Source organism: Cricetulus griseus, chromosome 3, assembly GCF_003668045.3.
Source record: "Cricetulus griseus strain 17A/GY chromosome 3, alternate assembly CriGri-PICRH-1.0, whole genome shotgun sequence".
Classification (NCBI taxonomy): domain Eukaryota; kingdom Metazoa; phylum Chordata; class Mammalia; order Rodentia; family Cricetidae; genus Cricetulus; species Cricetulus griseus.
Window position 1 is genome coordinate 208797136 of NC_048596.1, and position 17582 is coordinate 208814717.

The window sequence follows — 17582 nt, forward strand, 5'->3', positions numbered from 1 at the left end:
GTCAAAGCCAGGCGCATGCACACAGCCCCGTGCCCGCGGGGACTCGGGCTGCCCGGGCGTCCCGACCAGTCTTGTGCTGCTTCCCGGCGGCGAGCGGCAGGCGGCGAGTCCACGCACACGCTCGCCCCACGGCAGCAGCAGCTAGGAGCCGCCCGACCCTGCTCAGCCCACGACGGTCACCGCACGCGCCGACTTCCAGCCCCGCGAGCGCCCGGCTAGCGGCGTCCCCGCGCGTCCCCATCCCCGCCCGCCCGCCCGCCAGCCCGCGAGCGCGCGAGGCGCAACTTTACCGCGGGCGCCCGACCCGGCGCGCAGCGCCCGCTCCCGCGCACACGCGCGCACGGCCGACACGCAGCCGACACGCAACCGGCCCGCGGCCGCCCGTCCTCTCCCGCCCGCCCGCCCCGCAGCCCGCGCGCCCGCCCGCCCGCCGCAAGTTTGTTCCCCGCCGCCGCGGCCTGCGCGGAGGGAGGATCGCGCGCGGGGAGACGCCGAGGGGCGGCAAGAGTGGAGAAAGTGCGGAAAGAAGCAACAGCCGCTCCACCCGCGGGCGGAAAAGTGGCCGGGCGCGGCGGCGGGATGCGGCGCGGCTAACGGTCCCCGGCGGCCGCGCGAGCCGCTAGGCGCAGAGGCAGGTAAGACATAACGGTCCAGGACGGCGGCCGCGGCGGCGGCGGCAGCGGGGCGCACTACTTTACTTTCCCACTCCACTCGGCCCGGCCCCGCCGCCGCCCCCGGCCCGCTCGGCCCAGCGCCCCTCGCCCGGCCGCCCGCTGCCCGCCGCCGCGCCGGGCCCCTCCGCCACTCACCGTTATTGCGCCGCGGGTTCGCCTGCTTTCTGCGCTTACACCTGGGGCCATCCGCCATGATCCTCTCGCTTGTGTCTAAATGCTCGAGTCACCTCCTCCCCCTCCTCCCTCCCTCCCTCCCTCCCCTTCCCCCCCCCACACCCGCCGCCTCCACCCCTCCCCCTCCCCACCGCACCTGGTTTACGACACTCGCGGCTTTACGACATCACCTTCCTAACACCTAGCGGCGCTCGCTCTACGGCCGGAACCTTGTTGCTAGGGCCGGGGCGGTTTGCGGCAGCTTCGGACGCTGCGGAGTTTGAATTGGGGAGGCGAGGGAAAAGTTTTGCTCAGGTGTGATGGGGTGACAGAGGAGGGTGCTGACACCCCGGGGACCGGGCCGGGAGGCGACAGGGTGGCCTCGTGGACCAGGTGGAGCTGGCGGCGTGGGCCACACCCGCGCGCAGACCCCCGCGGACGGGTGCGCACTCCTCGGATGCCGCGCGCTCCAGCTGTCGGCGCGGCGAGCCGCGCGTGCGCGCCGGGGACGTGGGCAGCGTGGACGCGCGGCGAGCTACCTGGCCAGTTCTGCCTGACTCCCCTCCCCTCCCACAGACGCGCGGGTTTCCCCGGCCTACCCGGACGGGAAGTGACAGCAGTTGGGTTGAACTTCATCTGGACAGAGAAGGAGGCGAGAAATTCCGCTCTCAGGAAAGCAGCATGAGTAATCCCCGCACGGTGCCAGGCTCACTTCCTCATCCGCGCCTACCTCACCTGCTGTCACCTTGCCTACCCCGCCCTGCAGGGGTCCCAGGGTGGCCAGGCTGTGGGCCTTGAGACTCGCCCTTGAGGCATAAGCACCCTAGGAGAGCAGTCCTGGAAAACGTATTAATCCCAAGTGCCAGAGAGAGAGAGAGTGTGAGGCAGGAGGATGGCCAAGTGTTCGAGGCCAGCCTGCACTACAGTGGAGCTCTGCCTCAAAATAGCTAGAGTTTCACACACACACACATCTGAGCAGTACAGTGTCCTCGAGGCTAAAAGCAAAGCTGAGGCTGATTTTTACCTGAAGTCCGTGACTTTGTACAAGACCCAAAATGCCTTGATTCTCGTCTTCAGTAATTAGGATTTAAGTTTACCTTTCTCGACAGGCGTTGGTGGGTCACGCCTTTAATCCCAGCACTTGGGAGGCGGAGGCAGCCGGCTCTCCGTGAGTTCGAGGCCAGCCTGGTCTACAGAGAGAGTGCCAGGATAGGCTCCAAAGCTACACGGAGAAACCCTATCTTGAAACACCCCCCCCCCCAAAAAAAAAAAAACAAAGAAAAGAAAGATCTGGGCTAGAAATGGGCCTTCCCACTTCAAATGATTTAATTAAGAAACAAGAAAAGTAAATTTACCTTTCTCTCCCTGTTTCCCACCCCTTTTAAAGGGGGAATTGTATGGGGCAACTTTATGAGATAAATGACCTAAGCCATTATTTCAAATATGTAATTATTAAATGTTAGTGTATAAATGGGAGAGTTGTGGATAGAAACAACTGAAACATGCCTTGGAGTATAAGGAATAATATACTAAACCAGCACAGTGCTGATGCATGAAAGCTTCTTGATAAATTTCTGCCAACAGATTTTGCCGTGCCAGAGGCAGGATATTGTGTGACTAGTCATGGTGACATATACCAGCAGTCTATGCTTATGGGAGGTAGAGACAGGAAGGTCACAAGTCTCAGACCAACTCTGTTTAGTGAGAGTCTGTCTACTCCCAAAAAACACCCTCCAACCCCCAGTGTTAAGAGAGTCATTAGCCAGCTGTTGGTGGGGCACACCTTTAACCCAGCACTAGGGAGGTAGAGGCAGGTGTATCTCTGTGAGTTCAAGACCAGCCTGGTCTACAAGAGCTAGTTCCAGGACAGCCTCCAAAGCTACAGAGAAACCCTGTCTCGAAAAAACAAAAATAAACAAAAAAGTCATTAAACTGAAGTTAAGTGTACAGCCAAAGTCCAGTAATTAAAAAGTGCTATGTAGGGAGACACCCTAGCCCCGCCCAATAGCAACTGGACAGGTGCCAGGTGGACCTGGGATCTGGGCGGGAAGATTCTTAAGGGCTGCACGTGGAGACCTTGGCCCCCTTCTCTCTAGCCAGGCTAGCTTGGTTCCTGTAAGCTTGCTCTGGCCTGTGTTTTGCTCTGGTGTTTTCCTGAATAAAGAAATCTTACCATCACGGACTATAGGTCATCTCTGAGCGCACGTGGTAATCTTAAAAGTGCTAACTATAGATGAAAACCTTCCCACATTTATTGTGTCTGAATGATGGGATTACACATGTTCTTTGCACATCAGATCTGTACTCATGGCAAAAATAGACTTTTTCTTGATCTTTGTAAAAACAGGCAGTGCTTCTTTTCCTCAGTACCATGTTAACCAAAAACACCTGTGAGTCAGAATGGTACCCTTGGGTTTGTGGCCTTGGATCACCTGTGGCTGGGCCCTTGCGCTTGGGAGCCCCTGCTTTAGCATCAAGAGTAGCTGGCATCACAAGAGTGAGCCATGACCAGGCCTCAGCTGATCTCTAAATCAGATCATAAACTTTTGTCTTATACCAGAACTTATATAGTTTCCACTTTTTTACACTCACCTTGTTTCCGGCCAAAAGGAAAAAAAATATATAAGATTTACTCTACTGCATGTTTTACCTTCCCTTAAACTTGGGAGGTGTCACACATCCAGTTCTTTTTCTGGCTTGTAAACCCTTCTGTGTTCTTCAGCTAACAGCCATAGGCACACGAAAACAAATAGCACAAGATACTTTGTTTCTTCTGTGGTTACTGATTTAGTGTGTGTGGTGGTGGGAGGTATTAACTGTGGGGAACAGTAAACCTTTCCCTGGGCTTGCTATTTCTGTATCCTCAACACCTAGCAAAGTGCCTGCCTAACCACCTAGTAGATGTTTAATAAATATTTCTGAGATAAGTTTTGTCTAAGTTTTCTGAACCTGTTCTTGACAATGAAGATTGTGTGTCTTACTTAATCATGTTCTTAGGTGTATGTGAAACACAATAGTTGCCATTCATGTCCATGCTAATCTTGATCTTAATCTCTCCACTATCATTTTCCTTTTCCCTAAATAATTACTTCTGCTCAGTTCTATTTTTAAAATATTCCCAGGAAATACTGGTAAGCCAAATTTAATACAGTTTAACTTTTACAAAAGCCTCTGATAATTTACAAAGTAAATAGTTGACTTCTATTCATAGTTTCACAATATTATTGAGGATATTTAAAATCTGTACTAGAAAGAACAGACAGAAATAAGTCTCAGAATATAAAGTACTGCTTTAAACTTGATTCTTGTCTGATAGCTATATTTTAATCAAAAAACTGGGAAAAAAATCTTTGGAACCAACTTATGAAGAAAATACCTATTAAGATTTAAATCAAATCCAGCACTTGGGAGGTGGAGGAAGGAAAATCGGAGGTTCAAGATCACCCTAGGCTATATACTGAATTCCAGGCCAGCCTGGGCTACAGGAAACCCTGTCTCAAATTAACAAGAGTTTAGATAATTGAGGTAAGAAGACTAGTGTGAATTTAACATGCTTCATGTCTTATTTGAGTGACTGTGATATATCACAGAACATGCCTTCAGTATGTGCCTTTATTCATGTGTTAATGGAATGTTAACACTGCTTTGAACACTAGGATTGTATATGTTGAGCAAGAAATCCTGTAAAAAAAAGATTACTATATTTTCAAACTTTACTGGAAAAAATGTAAATGAATGGAATATTTTCAATTCTAAATTTTTCCTCCAAATGTTTGATTCTCTTTGCATGTACTTGCTTTTACATAAGGTTCATATATTATTTAGGATAAAGTCTGATAAATTACTGTTTTGATGTTTGAATCAGGTGTTCTACATCAAGGGCATCTCACTTTCCAAGTGTGTTTAGAAGCATGACTAAATTCCCTAGACCTCATCAAACATAAATATCAGGTAGTCTTATGGAAGGCACCTGTGTCAGTGCCACCTCTCCATTCAGTGCCTCTTCACATTGGACCTTTGAAGTGGCAAGAGTGTACTCACATTGTCTTAGCTAGGGTTTCTACTGCTATGATAAACACTATGATATAGCTTGGATGATGATTAGTTACTGTTCCATTGCTGTGAAGAGACGCCATGACCAAGGCAATTTTTAATAAAGAAGGCATTTAGCACAGAGGGCTTGCTCACAGTTTCAGACGATTAATCCATGATCATCATGGTGGGAAGCAGGCAAACAGGATGCTAGTGCAATAGCTGAGAGCTTTACATGCGGGTTCACAGACAGCAGGCAGAGAAGATGAGACACTAAAAGGCCTGGCTTGCCTTTTTAACCTTAAAATACATTTTCAGTGACATATCTCCTCCTAAAAACCCACACCTCCTAATCCTTCTCAAATAGTTCCACTCCCTGGTGATTAAAAATTCAAATAGATGAGCGAATGGGTGACATTCTTATTCAAACCACCACAGGGGAAGAAAGGGTTTATTCAAGCTTACAACTCTCAGATCATATTCTACTGAAGGAAGCCAGCGTAAGGATCTGGAGGTAGGAACTGTTGCAGAGTCCATAAAGGGGTGCTGCTTACTGGCTTGTTCATCATGGCTTGCTTAGCCTGCTTCCTAATAGTACCCAGGACCTCCAGCCTAGGGATGACACTGTCCACAGTGGGCTGGGCCTTCTCACATCAGTCATCAATCAAGAAAATGCACTACAAGCCATTCAGGTGGGGGTCATTTTCCCTTTTCTCAAATAACTCTATACTGACCAGGATGCATGTAAAGAATGCCAAGACCCAGCTGCGCTGCTTCTCTGTAATGGCTCACGTGACACTGGATTTGCTGTTCACAATGTATCAAAGGAAGGTGGTGGTCACCTCACTGCTGCAGTTCATCCAGATTCTTCAGCCAGGTCCCAGAGCAATGCTTAACCAACAGTCCTCGCAGGGCGTTGGTGGCGCACGCCTTTAATCTCAGCACTCAGGAGGCAGAGGCAGAGGCAGGTGGATCTCTGTGAGTTCAAGGCCAGCCTGGTCTCCAGAGCGAGTGCCAGGATAGGCTCCAAAGCTACACAGAGAAACTCTGCCTCGAAAAATCAAAAAACAAAAACAAAAAAACAAAAACAAAAACAAAACCAACAGTCCTCCTCAGGACCCATGCCAACTTCTCTAATCAAGCCTCCTTGGAGGTGATGAAGGGAAACACGTTTTCCTCATGCCTCCAGGTAATTTTTACTATGCACTGCACCCACAAAATTTCTCTCTGACAAGGCTTCTGCTTTTAGTAGAAGTCGATGAACTGTTAACAGGTGGGGCTGTTGAACATAAGTAGCATTTTTTCAAAACATCAGATATAGAAGCATAAATTTATTTGGGGAGATATTTGCAGAATGTCCATGATCATCTCTAAAAACTAACACAACAGTAGCTCCTAGAGAAGATATTCTTGATTGATATCATGTGTGAACAAGAGTGGCATGCTGTCAATTCCCAGGTGATTGACACCAGAGAGCCCAGTATGAACAAATGGTTACAAGCGGAGTGTACTTAGTACAGTATTGGGGTCTGGCATTCGGTTTGCATTTCTGTCTTTGCCCCTTTGTTTCAGTCTCTTTCTTTGTTTGCCATCTTGACTTTTCTGAGCAGCTGACTGATTTTGTTACAGAGTGCATCTGTTGTTTGGCTTACACCCCTGGCTTTCTGTAACCCATAGTCTCAGTTACAGACACTGCCAGTATTTACCCCTTGAAGCATATGTAGCTAAAGCTAAAAGGAAAAATAGTAGCCTGTTTTAAATCTTTCACCACCATGTTCAGGTCATATGAAAAAGTTTGTGATAGAAAAATCCCATGTTCAGTTAGATCCACAACCCCAAGCCCTGGTCTGACCTTGCTCATCTTTTCACCTCCTTGCTTCTGTTCTTTTGCTGCTTTCCTTTATCTTATATAATGTGGCCACACACTGTGCCCCACCCACTATTTTACTTTTTAATCATTCTCTTCCTCTGTCTTTCTTTGTCCCAGGTCTGACATAGCTCTGTTTGGATCCTTTCCCTTTATCTTTTAGGTCAAGGTTTTTAAAAATTGTTCCAACTCTGAGACGTCCTGCTTGTTTGCATGATGAGTACTCTTCCAACTGGTTAAACCCAGTCTCTTGCCTGACCCTGCTCTGAGAGGCTGGCTTCTGTGGACTGCATCACTCAGGCTCCTTCGCCCTCCGAGTCTGTTTGGTTTAGGCCAGTTTGGGAAGCATTGGCAAAAGATCAAAGGAAGGAAAGAGTCCAGAATATTTACTCCCTCCCTGTGACTGCAGCTTCATCTACTAGGGCCTGCAGCTCCTGCCAGATACCTGTGTCTTGTAGCCAAGTTCTAGAAACTGCTTATCTCCCTTGTACCTTCAGGCCTAGAGATGTCACGATTAGATTCTCTGTCATTCTCTGTCCCTTCCCTTTAAAGTTGTCTCCACCTTTGTAAGAACTCTCCTCATTAAACTCTCTTCAGTTATCCTTTGAAGGTGCCATCTGCTTCCTGCCAAGGACCCTGAGTAATATGTAAGTGGGAATTAGAAATTGTATTCAACCTTGTCAACAAAGAGTACCGGTCCCATTGATTCTACATTAAAATTTGAATGTGAGGTAAGTATCTTGTGTTATCCTAATGCATGTTCTTCAGGCAAAATCTGGCAGACACTAATTATTCAATAACTGTAGAATGAAGGCTCTATCCTTATCTAAAATCTAGGTGAGACAACTTCAAAATAGTAATTTAAACCAGAGTCTGTGTGTACATGAGACAAAGTTAAGTTTCATAATGACAGAATACTTTTAATGGCAGAACTGTCTGTTTTTACCACATGGCTATTTGCAATAATGACTTTACTTCTTCCCTCCTTGCATGGGCCTAGGTGCCACCATGCTACTAGTTGTGACTAGTGTGATAGAAGTTGAAGTGGTGTGTGCAGCACTGGGGACAGTCTTCTAAGGAAATGACTCACCATTCTTGTACTTCCCCCTGTTGGTTGAAATCAGACCTGCCATGCCAGGCTCCAAAAGGAAGGCAGAACCCAAGTGAAGGAGCAGGGTTCTTGATACTGAAATACCACAATCAGCCCCAGATTTCCAAGAAGAGAGAGAGAGAGAGAGAGAGAGAGAGAGAGAGAGAGAGAGAGAGAGAGAGAGACCAAGGATAAGCCACCATCATCAGAAGTTGTGTTGATACTCAGCCAGCATCACTCCTGCTTAGTGTGGGTATATTTTTATTCTCTTGGCTGCTGTGAAAATCTGGCCCACCAATGAATTGAAACCACATTCAATAGTTTATCATCCTGGAAGACAGAAGTCCAAAATGGATGCCACAAGGCTAAATTATTCTTTATTGACGTTTTGGCAGGATTGGGGGAATCAGAAAGTTTTAGGGGAGAACATTTCTTTGTCTTGTCCAGCTTTGAAGGCCACTCATAGTCCTTAGCTGGCAGGCCTCTTTCTCTGTCTCCAGACTCACCAACATCTGCAGAGCCTTGTTCCAATGACCTGCTCACTGGTCCTCTGTTCTGCTCATCTAACCCACAAGGTGGATGTTTCTGTGATGAACTTAGCCCTGCCTGAATCATTCCAGCTGCCTCCCTACTTTAAGATTATCTGGTAAGTTCACTTCCACCTGTAACTTTATGTCCCCTTTGTCACATGACTAATGTATTCACAGGTTAACTTTGGGAGGCAGAGTAATATATGTTTAAAGTTTTGTGATCAAGAAACAAGTATTTATTAACTTGTTCATCTTTAACTTTAATTTCTATGCAGCTTTCCAGTATTGTGCTAATTAGTCATTACTTTTTATGGCACATAGGAATCTTTAATAATTAAATATTAATTACTTTTTTCAGTTTCTGTTCCTGAGAGCATTTTATGAGATAGATACAGCATGGATCTATAAATATCTAGCACAGTCCCTGACTTCAAGAAACTTACAGATTGTGGGAGAAGCAGATTTGTCAAAAGCAATAATACAAAAATGACAGGGAGGCATGGTTATACATAGGAGATACTGACTAAGGTAGAAGATGTCTGTATTGGAAATGATGGAGTTTGTCAGAAGTCAAGTGGAGCAGAGAGAATTAAGGGTGAAAATAACAGAATATGAAAAATCCCAGGATGAAAGCATAGCTCTTCTAGAGGTAAAACCATAGAAGTGAGGTTTTGACTATAAGGTGTTCTGGTTCTAGATGAGGCTGTGTAGGTGTGTGAGTAGGAGACAGATTGTGTGAATGATACTATGAGAATGTGGGACATTATATTAAAGTAAGTAGAGGACATTGCCTTGGCTCTTAAGAGGACTGCATTATACAAGATGTTAATTAGTAGTTCAAGAGGGGAAAATAAAAATGAGCAGGATGAACAGTAAGAGAACCCTAGCATTTTCTTTAGAATAAGCATGTAAGAAGGGATTCAAGAAGGAATAGCCATGTGGATGCACACATACCATGAGGATCCCAAGGAATCTCGGGCAGGGTCAGCATTCCCAGATGGTATTAACAAGTGTGTAGCTGTGTTACAAGTTAAGCATTGTTAATATTTCCTCTGTTGTCAGTATTACTAAAAATTGCACCAAGCTGCATATTCTTGTGGTGTTGCCAGCTCTTTAATAAGGCCTCTCCACCATGACAGACCCTCAAAATATATATGCTCCCTGAACACGTATTTAATAGGATCCCCGAATGTACCCATTGATTATTGCTGTTTTGTGGCTGTTATTTTTGTTCTAACACAGAGTGCCACTCCTATCCCTTTGAGATATGCTGTCTTCTAGGTTCCTGTTCTGCTTCCAAGAAGGTAGATTTGGATTTTTTGTTTGTTTGCTTGTTTCTGGGCTAAAAAGTATCTGTGCATGTCAGGTGCATTGGAGTTTCTAGGACCAGAAAGCAGTCTCCCTCACAGATGGATCTCCCTCACAGATCATTCTTCCATATACTCCTAAATGCCTTATCTGGCTACAGGTTTTTGTTTTATTTTATTTCAAATTATGTGGGTGTGGGCACATATATTTACATGAGTGCAGATGATTGTGGTGAGCAGAAGGTGTCAGAGTCCCTGGAACCTGAGTTACAGATCATTGTGAGCTGTTCAAAGTTCGTGCGGGGAGCAAACTAGTGACCTGTAGTTGGTTTTGTTTTACTCTCACTCTGCTCTTTGGGGGCCTGGCACTCAGCTCCCAAAAAATACATGGAGGCTTATTCTTATGAATGCACATGCTTAGCTTAGCTTGTTTCTAGCCAGATTTTCTTAAATTATCCACCTATCTTTTGCCTCTGGACTTTTATCTTTCTCTATTCTATGTACCTCTCTTTACTTCTTATTCTGTGGCTTCATGTATTGTTGGGTGACTGGCCCCTGATGTCTTCGTTTCCTCCTTTTCTCACTCCTCCATCTTCTCATTCTTCTTCAATTTATTCTCTCTACCTGGCAGCCCTGCCTAACCCTCTCCTGTCTTGCTATTGGCCATTCAGCTCTTTATTAGACCAATCAACTTTTTAGACAGGCAAAGTAACACAGCTTCACAGAGTTAAACAAATGCCACATAAAAGAATACAATACATCTTTGCATCATTAAACAAACATTCTATGGGAAAAAATGTAACACATCTTAAAAATAATATTCCATAGCAGTGACCTCTGCAAGGTAGTACAATTGCTGCAGCCATGACCCTGAACATGTACACAAACATTCTTCTTTCCCCTTGTGGTGCTGGAGACAGAGCCTAATATCCTATTACTACATGTGCTTTTAGTTTTTTTTATTTTTGTTTTTTGCACCAATCTCTTCCCTTTTTTGTTTTTGTTTTTGTTTTTGTTTTTGTTTTGTTTTGTTTTGTTTTTTGAGACAGGGTTTTTCTGTGTAGCTTTGAACCTATCCTGGCACTCACTCTGGAGACCAGGCTGGCCTAGAACTCACAGAGATCCGCCTGCCTCTGCCTCCCGAGTGCTGGGATTAAAGGCCTGCGCCATCATCGCCAGGCTACCAATCTCTTCTCTTGCTCTGAGTTTTTTTTTTTTTTTCCATTTGTGACGCTTAAGCTGGCATCTGTGCAATGGGAGAGTGGACATTCTCATTACTGGTGACTCACTGCTTAATAAGCTTTTGTGAAGAACAAGGGGAGCAGGGGAGCAATGGAGCAGTATATGTAAGTTTGAATTGGAGTCTAGCACTTGGTAAACTGCAAATGAAAGGTCACAACAAAAACATCAAGTTCACAAAGATTAAATCTTTTCAGTGCTAATAAAACACTTAAAGGCCTAGTCTGGTGGAATTTGTACAAAGTGCTTTCTTCCCCAAGGCTAAAAGCAAATTCTTAACCCCTGAGAAAAACATCTCCTCAGTGACAGGTGGAATGATTACATTGAGAGCAAAAGGGACAGCAAGCTAACCTGGTGAGCTTTAGCTGGAACGTTGTCTGGAGATGCAGTTGACTTTCAAGGGGTGTGCTGTTGACGGAACAGCATCTCCAGGCAGTAGACTCGTTCTAAGACAAAAGGCACCATCAATAGTGCAGATGGTGAGGTGGCATGTGGAACTTAACTATCCATCTATAAGTTAAAGTCTGTAAGAGAAACTCTGAATTTTATTTCTTGATTTGAATTTCACAGACACCAGTTTGAATGAACTGACACAAAATGAGTAATTTATAAAGATAAGAGGGTTTTTGTTGCTGTTTTTTAGATCCCAAGTGTAGGGATGGAGCTATAGGAACTCTTCCATCTCACTGTACCTGTTTCATTGTTTCCCTGCTGTGCATGAAGGTGGATAGTCTGCAAAGAGGTACATAGAGTCACTGAGATACATACAACCACAGCATCACTTTACAGTGCTTAGAGGAAACCAAGATTTTTTTTAGCCCAAATTGTGTGATTAAAGATTGTATTAAATCTTTTATACATGAGCAGGTTACGTAATTATAACAATATTAATTTGGGAATGTGCATAAACATTTACTGCTACATTTACTACTACACTGATTTTACTTTCCAGTCAAATTTTCCCTTAGGTCTACATGACCTTTGTATTTTTTTTACTGGACTATAACATTCCACAATTGATAAATGGACTGTCACATATTTTTGAAAGTTTAAATTACTAATAATGTTTTATTTGGTAAAGAATAAAAACTGCTACTGTACAGTTTTTGTTTTGGTTTGGGTTTTGGTAATTTTATGAAAAAATATCCTTCATCCTGTAATGAATTAATAAATGGGAATGAACATGTTTGCTCTCCCCTTTTGCCATTCTCTCTCTATAATGTAGCTCTGGCTATCCTAGAACTTGATATGTTGATCAGACTGGCCTTGAACTCACAGAGATCTGCCTGCCTCTGCCACCAGACTGCTTAGATTAAAGGCATAAACTACCATGCCCAGCTTAAAGGGGAGAGACAGTGTAGGTACTGGGAAACAAACTCTTATTTTTAATTGCAAGCCTGCCTTTTAATGGATGAGCCATCTCTCCAGTGAACTGTTTTATAAAGGTATGGCTTTTGAGAAGGATTGTGTTTCTATGTGATGTATATGAGAAAGTCTCACCATGATTAAATTTTTTTTCTAAGGTGGGATCTTATTTACAATGGCTGGAAGCATATGAATTCCTTGTTATTTTATAAAGGATGGTGTTGTAGTTCGATTTTTATTGCTATGATAAAACACCATGACCAAGCTAACCTGGAGAGGAAAGGGTTTATTTCAACTTACAATTCTCAGGTCAGTCTATCACTGAGGGCTTGAACTCAAACAGATCACAGACCTGGAGGTGGGAACTGAAGCAGAGGCTAGGGAGGAGTGTTGCTTACAGACTTGCCCCTGCTTTTACAGAAAATCCAGTCTGCTTTCTTATAGTACCCAGAACCACCAGCCCAGGGGAGACACTACCAGAATAGGCTGCCCCCACCACAATCATCCATCAAGAAAATGCCCTACAGACATGCTTACAGGCCTGACCTATGGAGGCATTTTCTTGATAAAGATTCCTTCTTTCCTGAGGCCATTACCTTGTGTCAAACTGACATCAAAATTACCCAGCACAGGTAGAAAATATTGAGATGGGACAAGAACCTATGTGAACAGTGTACTCTGCATTAAATTAATTCACACATAGAGGCTTTTGTTATTGTTGTTTATAATACTAGAGACCAAACTTGGATTCTTTCTAATGTCAGGCAAGTACTCTGCCCATGAACCACCTCCTCTGCTCTGATATTAATTTGAAATTAACCCATTTTTATGAAGGTTTTCACAGAGGACTGGCTTTGGCTTCTGACTAATACTTTATTATTTTTATTAAGTTTTCTTTGACAATTCTCATACACATGCATAATGTATTTTGATTACTTTCACCTCCCCTCTCTCTCTCCTGTCTCCCTCCTATCCCCACTAACCCCCTCTTCCTCTTTATAGGGCATTTTTCTATATCCATGTCTTTTTTTTGTCTTTCAGCCCACTGAATCTAGCCACTGCAAGACAATGGGTGTGGAACTCTCTGCTGGAGTCTTTTGGACTTCCCAGTGGGTGCACAACTGAAAAAAAAAAAAGTGACAGTCTCTTCCACAGCTTCTGTCAATAGCCAGTAGTTCCCCAAGGAGGGGTAAGGCCACAGAAACACCTCTTCCATCCAGGACTGTTGGCAGGGCCAGTATTATGTATGCACAGTGAAGGCATCTGCGGTGGCTTGAGTTTGTGATTGCAGTAGCTGTGTCTGTGTCCAGAAAGTAGAGCTTCCCAGTCTTTCTCCCCATCATCAGACTCTTACGTTTTTTCTACCCTCCCTTCCTTGATGTTCTCAGGCCTTAGAGGAGGGTGATATAAATACCCTGTTTAAAGCTAAGCACTCAACTTTCGCTTAATCTCAGTACCTTGAACAGCTGTGAGTCTCGGCACTCACTGCAAAGAGAAGCTTCTCTGGTCAAGGCTGAGAATATATGCCCATTTAGCAAAACAACAGTAGTCAGTTACCCCTCCAGCCATTGAGTCTTGACCAGATTGGCAGTACAGTGCATTTTCTCCTATAGCATGGGCCTCAAATCCAATCAGCAGTCTGTCATCTCCTCAACAGTCATGGCACTATTACACCAGTGGCACATCTTGCCTGGCATGTTGGCAATGTGGTTGTACAGGATTGTTGATGACTGCCCCCCAACAGCCTGCAATGCACCTTCAAGCACTATGTTTGTTTGCTACTCAGTAGGGTTCCAGTTTGATTTCTGTGTATGGCCATTTGTCTCATCAATGATCTGCCTAAACTTTGGCCAGATTATTTGTCCTGATTAGTTTATTGCCATCTTGACATAAGTCAAGAGTTGTTGGGAAAGAGAGACTCTCAACTGAGAAAATGCCTCCATAAGATTTGGTTATAGGAAATAGCCTATAGTACATTTTCTTAATTGGTGACTGAAGTGGGAGGGCCCAGCCCATTGAGCGGTCATGTGCCCCCCACCCCCGGCAGATAGCAGTCCTGGGATGTATAAGAAAGCAGGCTGAGCAAGCCACTAAGCAGAGCTCCTCTGAGGTCCCTCCAGGTTCCTGTCCCAAGTTCCTGCCCAGGCTTCCCTCAGTGATGGAGTAACAAGTCATAATGAGAAATGAAACCTTTTCTTCCCTGAGTTACCTTTGGTCATAGGGTTTTTATCATAACAGCAATAGAAACCCTAACTAAGACAATATTCTTAAATTTAATTCTTAAATGCAGTTGAACTTGATAATATTTTTCTTATTAGGATACTTTATGTGGTATTGTTATAAATCATGAAAAGTGCCCATAAAGAGCCTTATTTTTAGGTCTTTATTTGCTATTCCACAGAATTACGGCGTGGGTTCGAATAATTGTTTCATCTTCAGAAACCTCACTTTATTGATGATAAAGTCATCTCTGGGTAAGGGTATGTTTATCTATTTCAACCTAAAATTTATATTTTTTAAATGTAAACACTTGTGTAGCTTAGTCACTTCCCTTGTATTGAGTTAGTTGTTCAACAAATACCTTTTTCTTTTAGTAGCTTAAATTACCAATAAATATCTATGTTTTTTTTTCTTAAAATGGCATACAATATGGAAGTTTTCTGGCAGGTATTTTCACTAGCAAACTTGAAACATTTTTAGCAAATGCCAAAAAGTAATGTTTGAACATATAAAGCATCAAATGTTTAGCATAAACTTTATAAATAACAAAATGCTTAGTAGAAGAAATTACTCATATTGTCACTAAAAATGATGAAAAACATTGACCACATGAAAAAAATATTCTCCTGAGCTAATGAAGTGAATTTATTATAGGTATTTCCTTTTTCTTTTTATGGAAGACATATTCTTTTATTATTATGAAAGACATATTAAATTTTTAAAGTACATAGCTTTGAAATATTTTTGTTAATTTTGTACTGCCTAGTTTATTGTAAGTTTGTGTTCCCTTATACTCACTCACTTTCCCTGGACTTTGGGTGTGTTATCAGTGCAAATCAAAGCCTAAGGCCACGTTTTTTTGGAGAAGGTGCTGGCTCACAGCATGTTCTGATTCCATCTGCTCCTTCCATTGCCGAAGAGCAGACTGGAGATAATCATCTAACCGACAGACACCGAGTGCAGAGTGTGATGGCCATTAGCTAGAAAAGTGTTCGCTGAATTCCACTTGCTTTCTCATCCCTCCCGGGTCTGGCCTGGGAATGTACAGATCGGTGGTGTAGCAGCAAGAGGTCCCCTGCTGCCAAAAGGAAACAAGGACTAGGAAGACACTTTGGACCTCTTAATTTCCAGGCCACTTGATAGCAGCCACAGTTCATTACCCAGGAAAATTGCTTGATCTCTGAGAAAGGGTGCTGGAGGTGAGGGAAAATGAGTTTGCCACCAACACAGTTCACCTGGCAACTCAGTCATTTGGACCTAACTAGAGAACGATTGCAGCCATGTTCCTGATGAGGCAGCAAGCTGCTTCCTGCAGTTACTCGGTGATCATGTGTATCCTGTGTCTAGAGTGTAGGGGGGGAAGTGAGGGAAGCAAAGGAAGACCCTCTCCCCTCTGCCACTCCCATCTGCTCTTCCTTTCATGGCTGCAAATCCTGTCTTTAATTCTGTTGTAACTTAAACTCAGTCACACCCAGAATTAGATTCCAAAGCACAATGTATAAATATTCAGATAAAAATAGGAACAGAGATACTTTATTGAGTAATGGCTGTATGTTTGTTTCCAAACATGTTCTCATGATATACAAAACTTTAGGCCTGTGGTGTAGCTCAGTGGTGGGGCACTTAACATGCAGAAGGGCCTGGGTTCAATTCCACAGCACCACCAAAATATTTTAAATGAATACTCTTACTTAATTCTTGTCTAGTGGAACAATTTCAGAAATATAATACATACCTTCCTGCTATAATGATTTCCTTGTGAGGACAACCCTATAATGTCCCTCCTTTTACCTCTCTTCATCTTCCATTTATTCTGGTCTCTCATCACTCAGCCCAAGTTTTGAACACCTGTTTTACAGTTTATTGTTTGACACCTATCTCTCAGACTACATACTGTCTATGGGTAATAGCTCCCGTTGTAGTCATGAGAGCATCTGCCTATAATAAACAGATGCACCATAGCTACCTCACTGTGGTGGGTGTCAGAAGAGGAACCTGATTGGAGGATGCTGTAGCAGCTGATCACAGTGTCTGCAAGCACAGACTAACCCAACATCACAGAAGAGGAAGTGCAAAAGCTTCGAAGGGTCCTTTCCAGATGAATTGCCCACAACACACGACTTCCCATTATATTTCAGCACCATGCACATTGCACTCATATGTTACATCCCAGAACCAAGGAAGAAAAGATTTGTTTTTTTCTTTTATGAATAAAATAAGCATCTTTAACATGACCCAATAAAGCAAAACAACAACAAAAATGGCGGCTCACTGTTGCTAGTATACTATGTAGAATGGGAAGGAGTCTCTGTTACTCATGAATGTTAGTACTCATGACAGAATATCTTTGGAATTTTGGAGATGCAGAGTGTCACAAATAGGTATTTCAGAGTGCATGCCTCTACCTGAGAGAACTGAGAGCTGAGAGAGAAGTCTGTAATCAAATCTCCTGAAACATGACAGATGCTGTTAGTCAGGGGTGGGAGTTCAGGCTTGTAATACAAGCATTATGGAGGCTGAGGTAGGGGGGATAATGGATTAAAGATAACCTGGGGTATATAGTGGGACCCCATCTTTAAAAAAAAAAAAAGTCCTGCTGGACAGCTGTAGTGCCCTCCTTTAATCCCAGCACTTGGGAGGCAGAGGCAGATGGATCTCTGTAAGTTTGAGTCCAGCATGGTCTACAAGAGCTAGTTCCAGGACAGGTTCCAAAGCTACACGGAGAAAGCCTGTCTTGAAAAACAACACAAAGTCCTTATATTGTATATGAAGCCAAGAGGTAATAATTATAGTGATTCCTTTTGTATCAAATAAACAACCAACTCCATCACATAATTACTTAGTAGAACACTCAAGAAGCTACTCCCTCAAGGTGCATATTCAGTTGAATACAAGAGTTAAGAAATGGCAAAAGCAGGAATTAGGGAAGGAAGCATGCTCTGAGAGACCACAAGATAAGGGGGTCATGAAAAGGAATTTAAGCACCAAAGCAAACTTCCTCAAAAAGGTGTATCACAGAATGACCACTAGTCAAAAGATAACAGAGCAGGAAAATCTCAGAAGCCCACCCAAAGTAGTTCATGGTAAATTTTTAGATTTTTAAAA

General features: G+C 43.8%; 1 protein-coding gene and 1 long non-coding RNA gene across 6 annotated transcripts in view; one reads left to right on the forward strand and one right to left on the reverse strand.

Annotated features, from left to right (window-relative positions):
• Window positions 1–921, reverse strand: part of Zeb1 (zinc finger E-box binding homeobox 1) — a 161195-nt gene extending 160274 nt beyond the window's left edge. For 2 of the 5 annotated variants that reach the window (XM_027405465.2, XM_027405463.2), the window contains exon 1: window positions 810–921. In XM_027405465.2, the coding sequence (XP_027261266.1) occupies window positions 810–867 (58 nt within the window). In that variant the 5' untranslated portion in view covers window positions 868–921. The remainder of the gene's footprint in view (window positions 1–809) is intronic. The other 3 variants (XM_027405467.2, XM_027405468.2, XM_035442771.1) reach the window with 3 other exon arrangements.
• Window positions 270–16839, forward strand: LOC103163316. The gene is made up of 6 exons (XR_003483334.2): window positions 270–635; window positions 7324–7457; window positions 8317–8462; window positions 13299–13446; window positions 14659–14731; window positions 16429–16839. It is a non-coding gene; the product is annotated as an uncharacterized LOC103163316 (long non-coding RNA).
• Window positions 16840–17582: the final 743 nt, after the last annotated feature.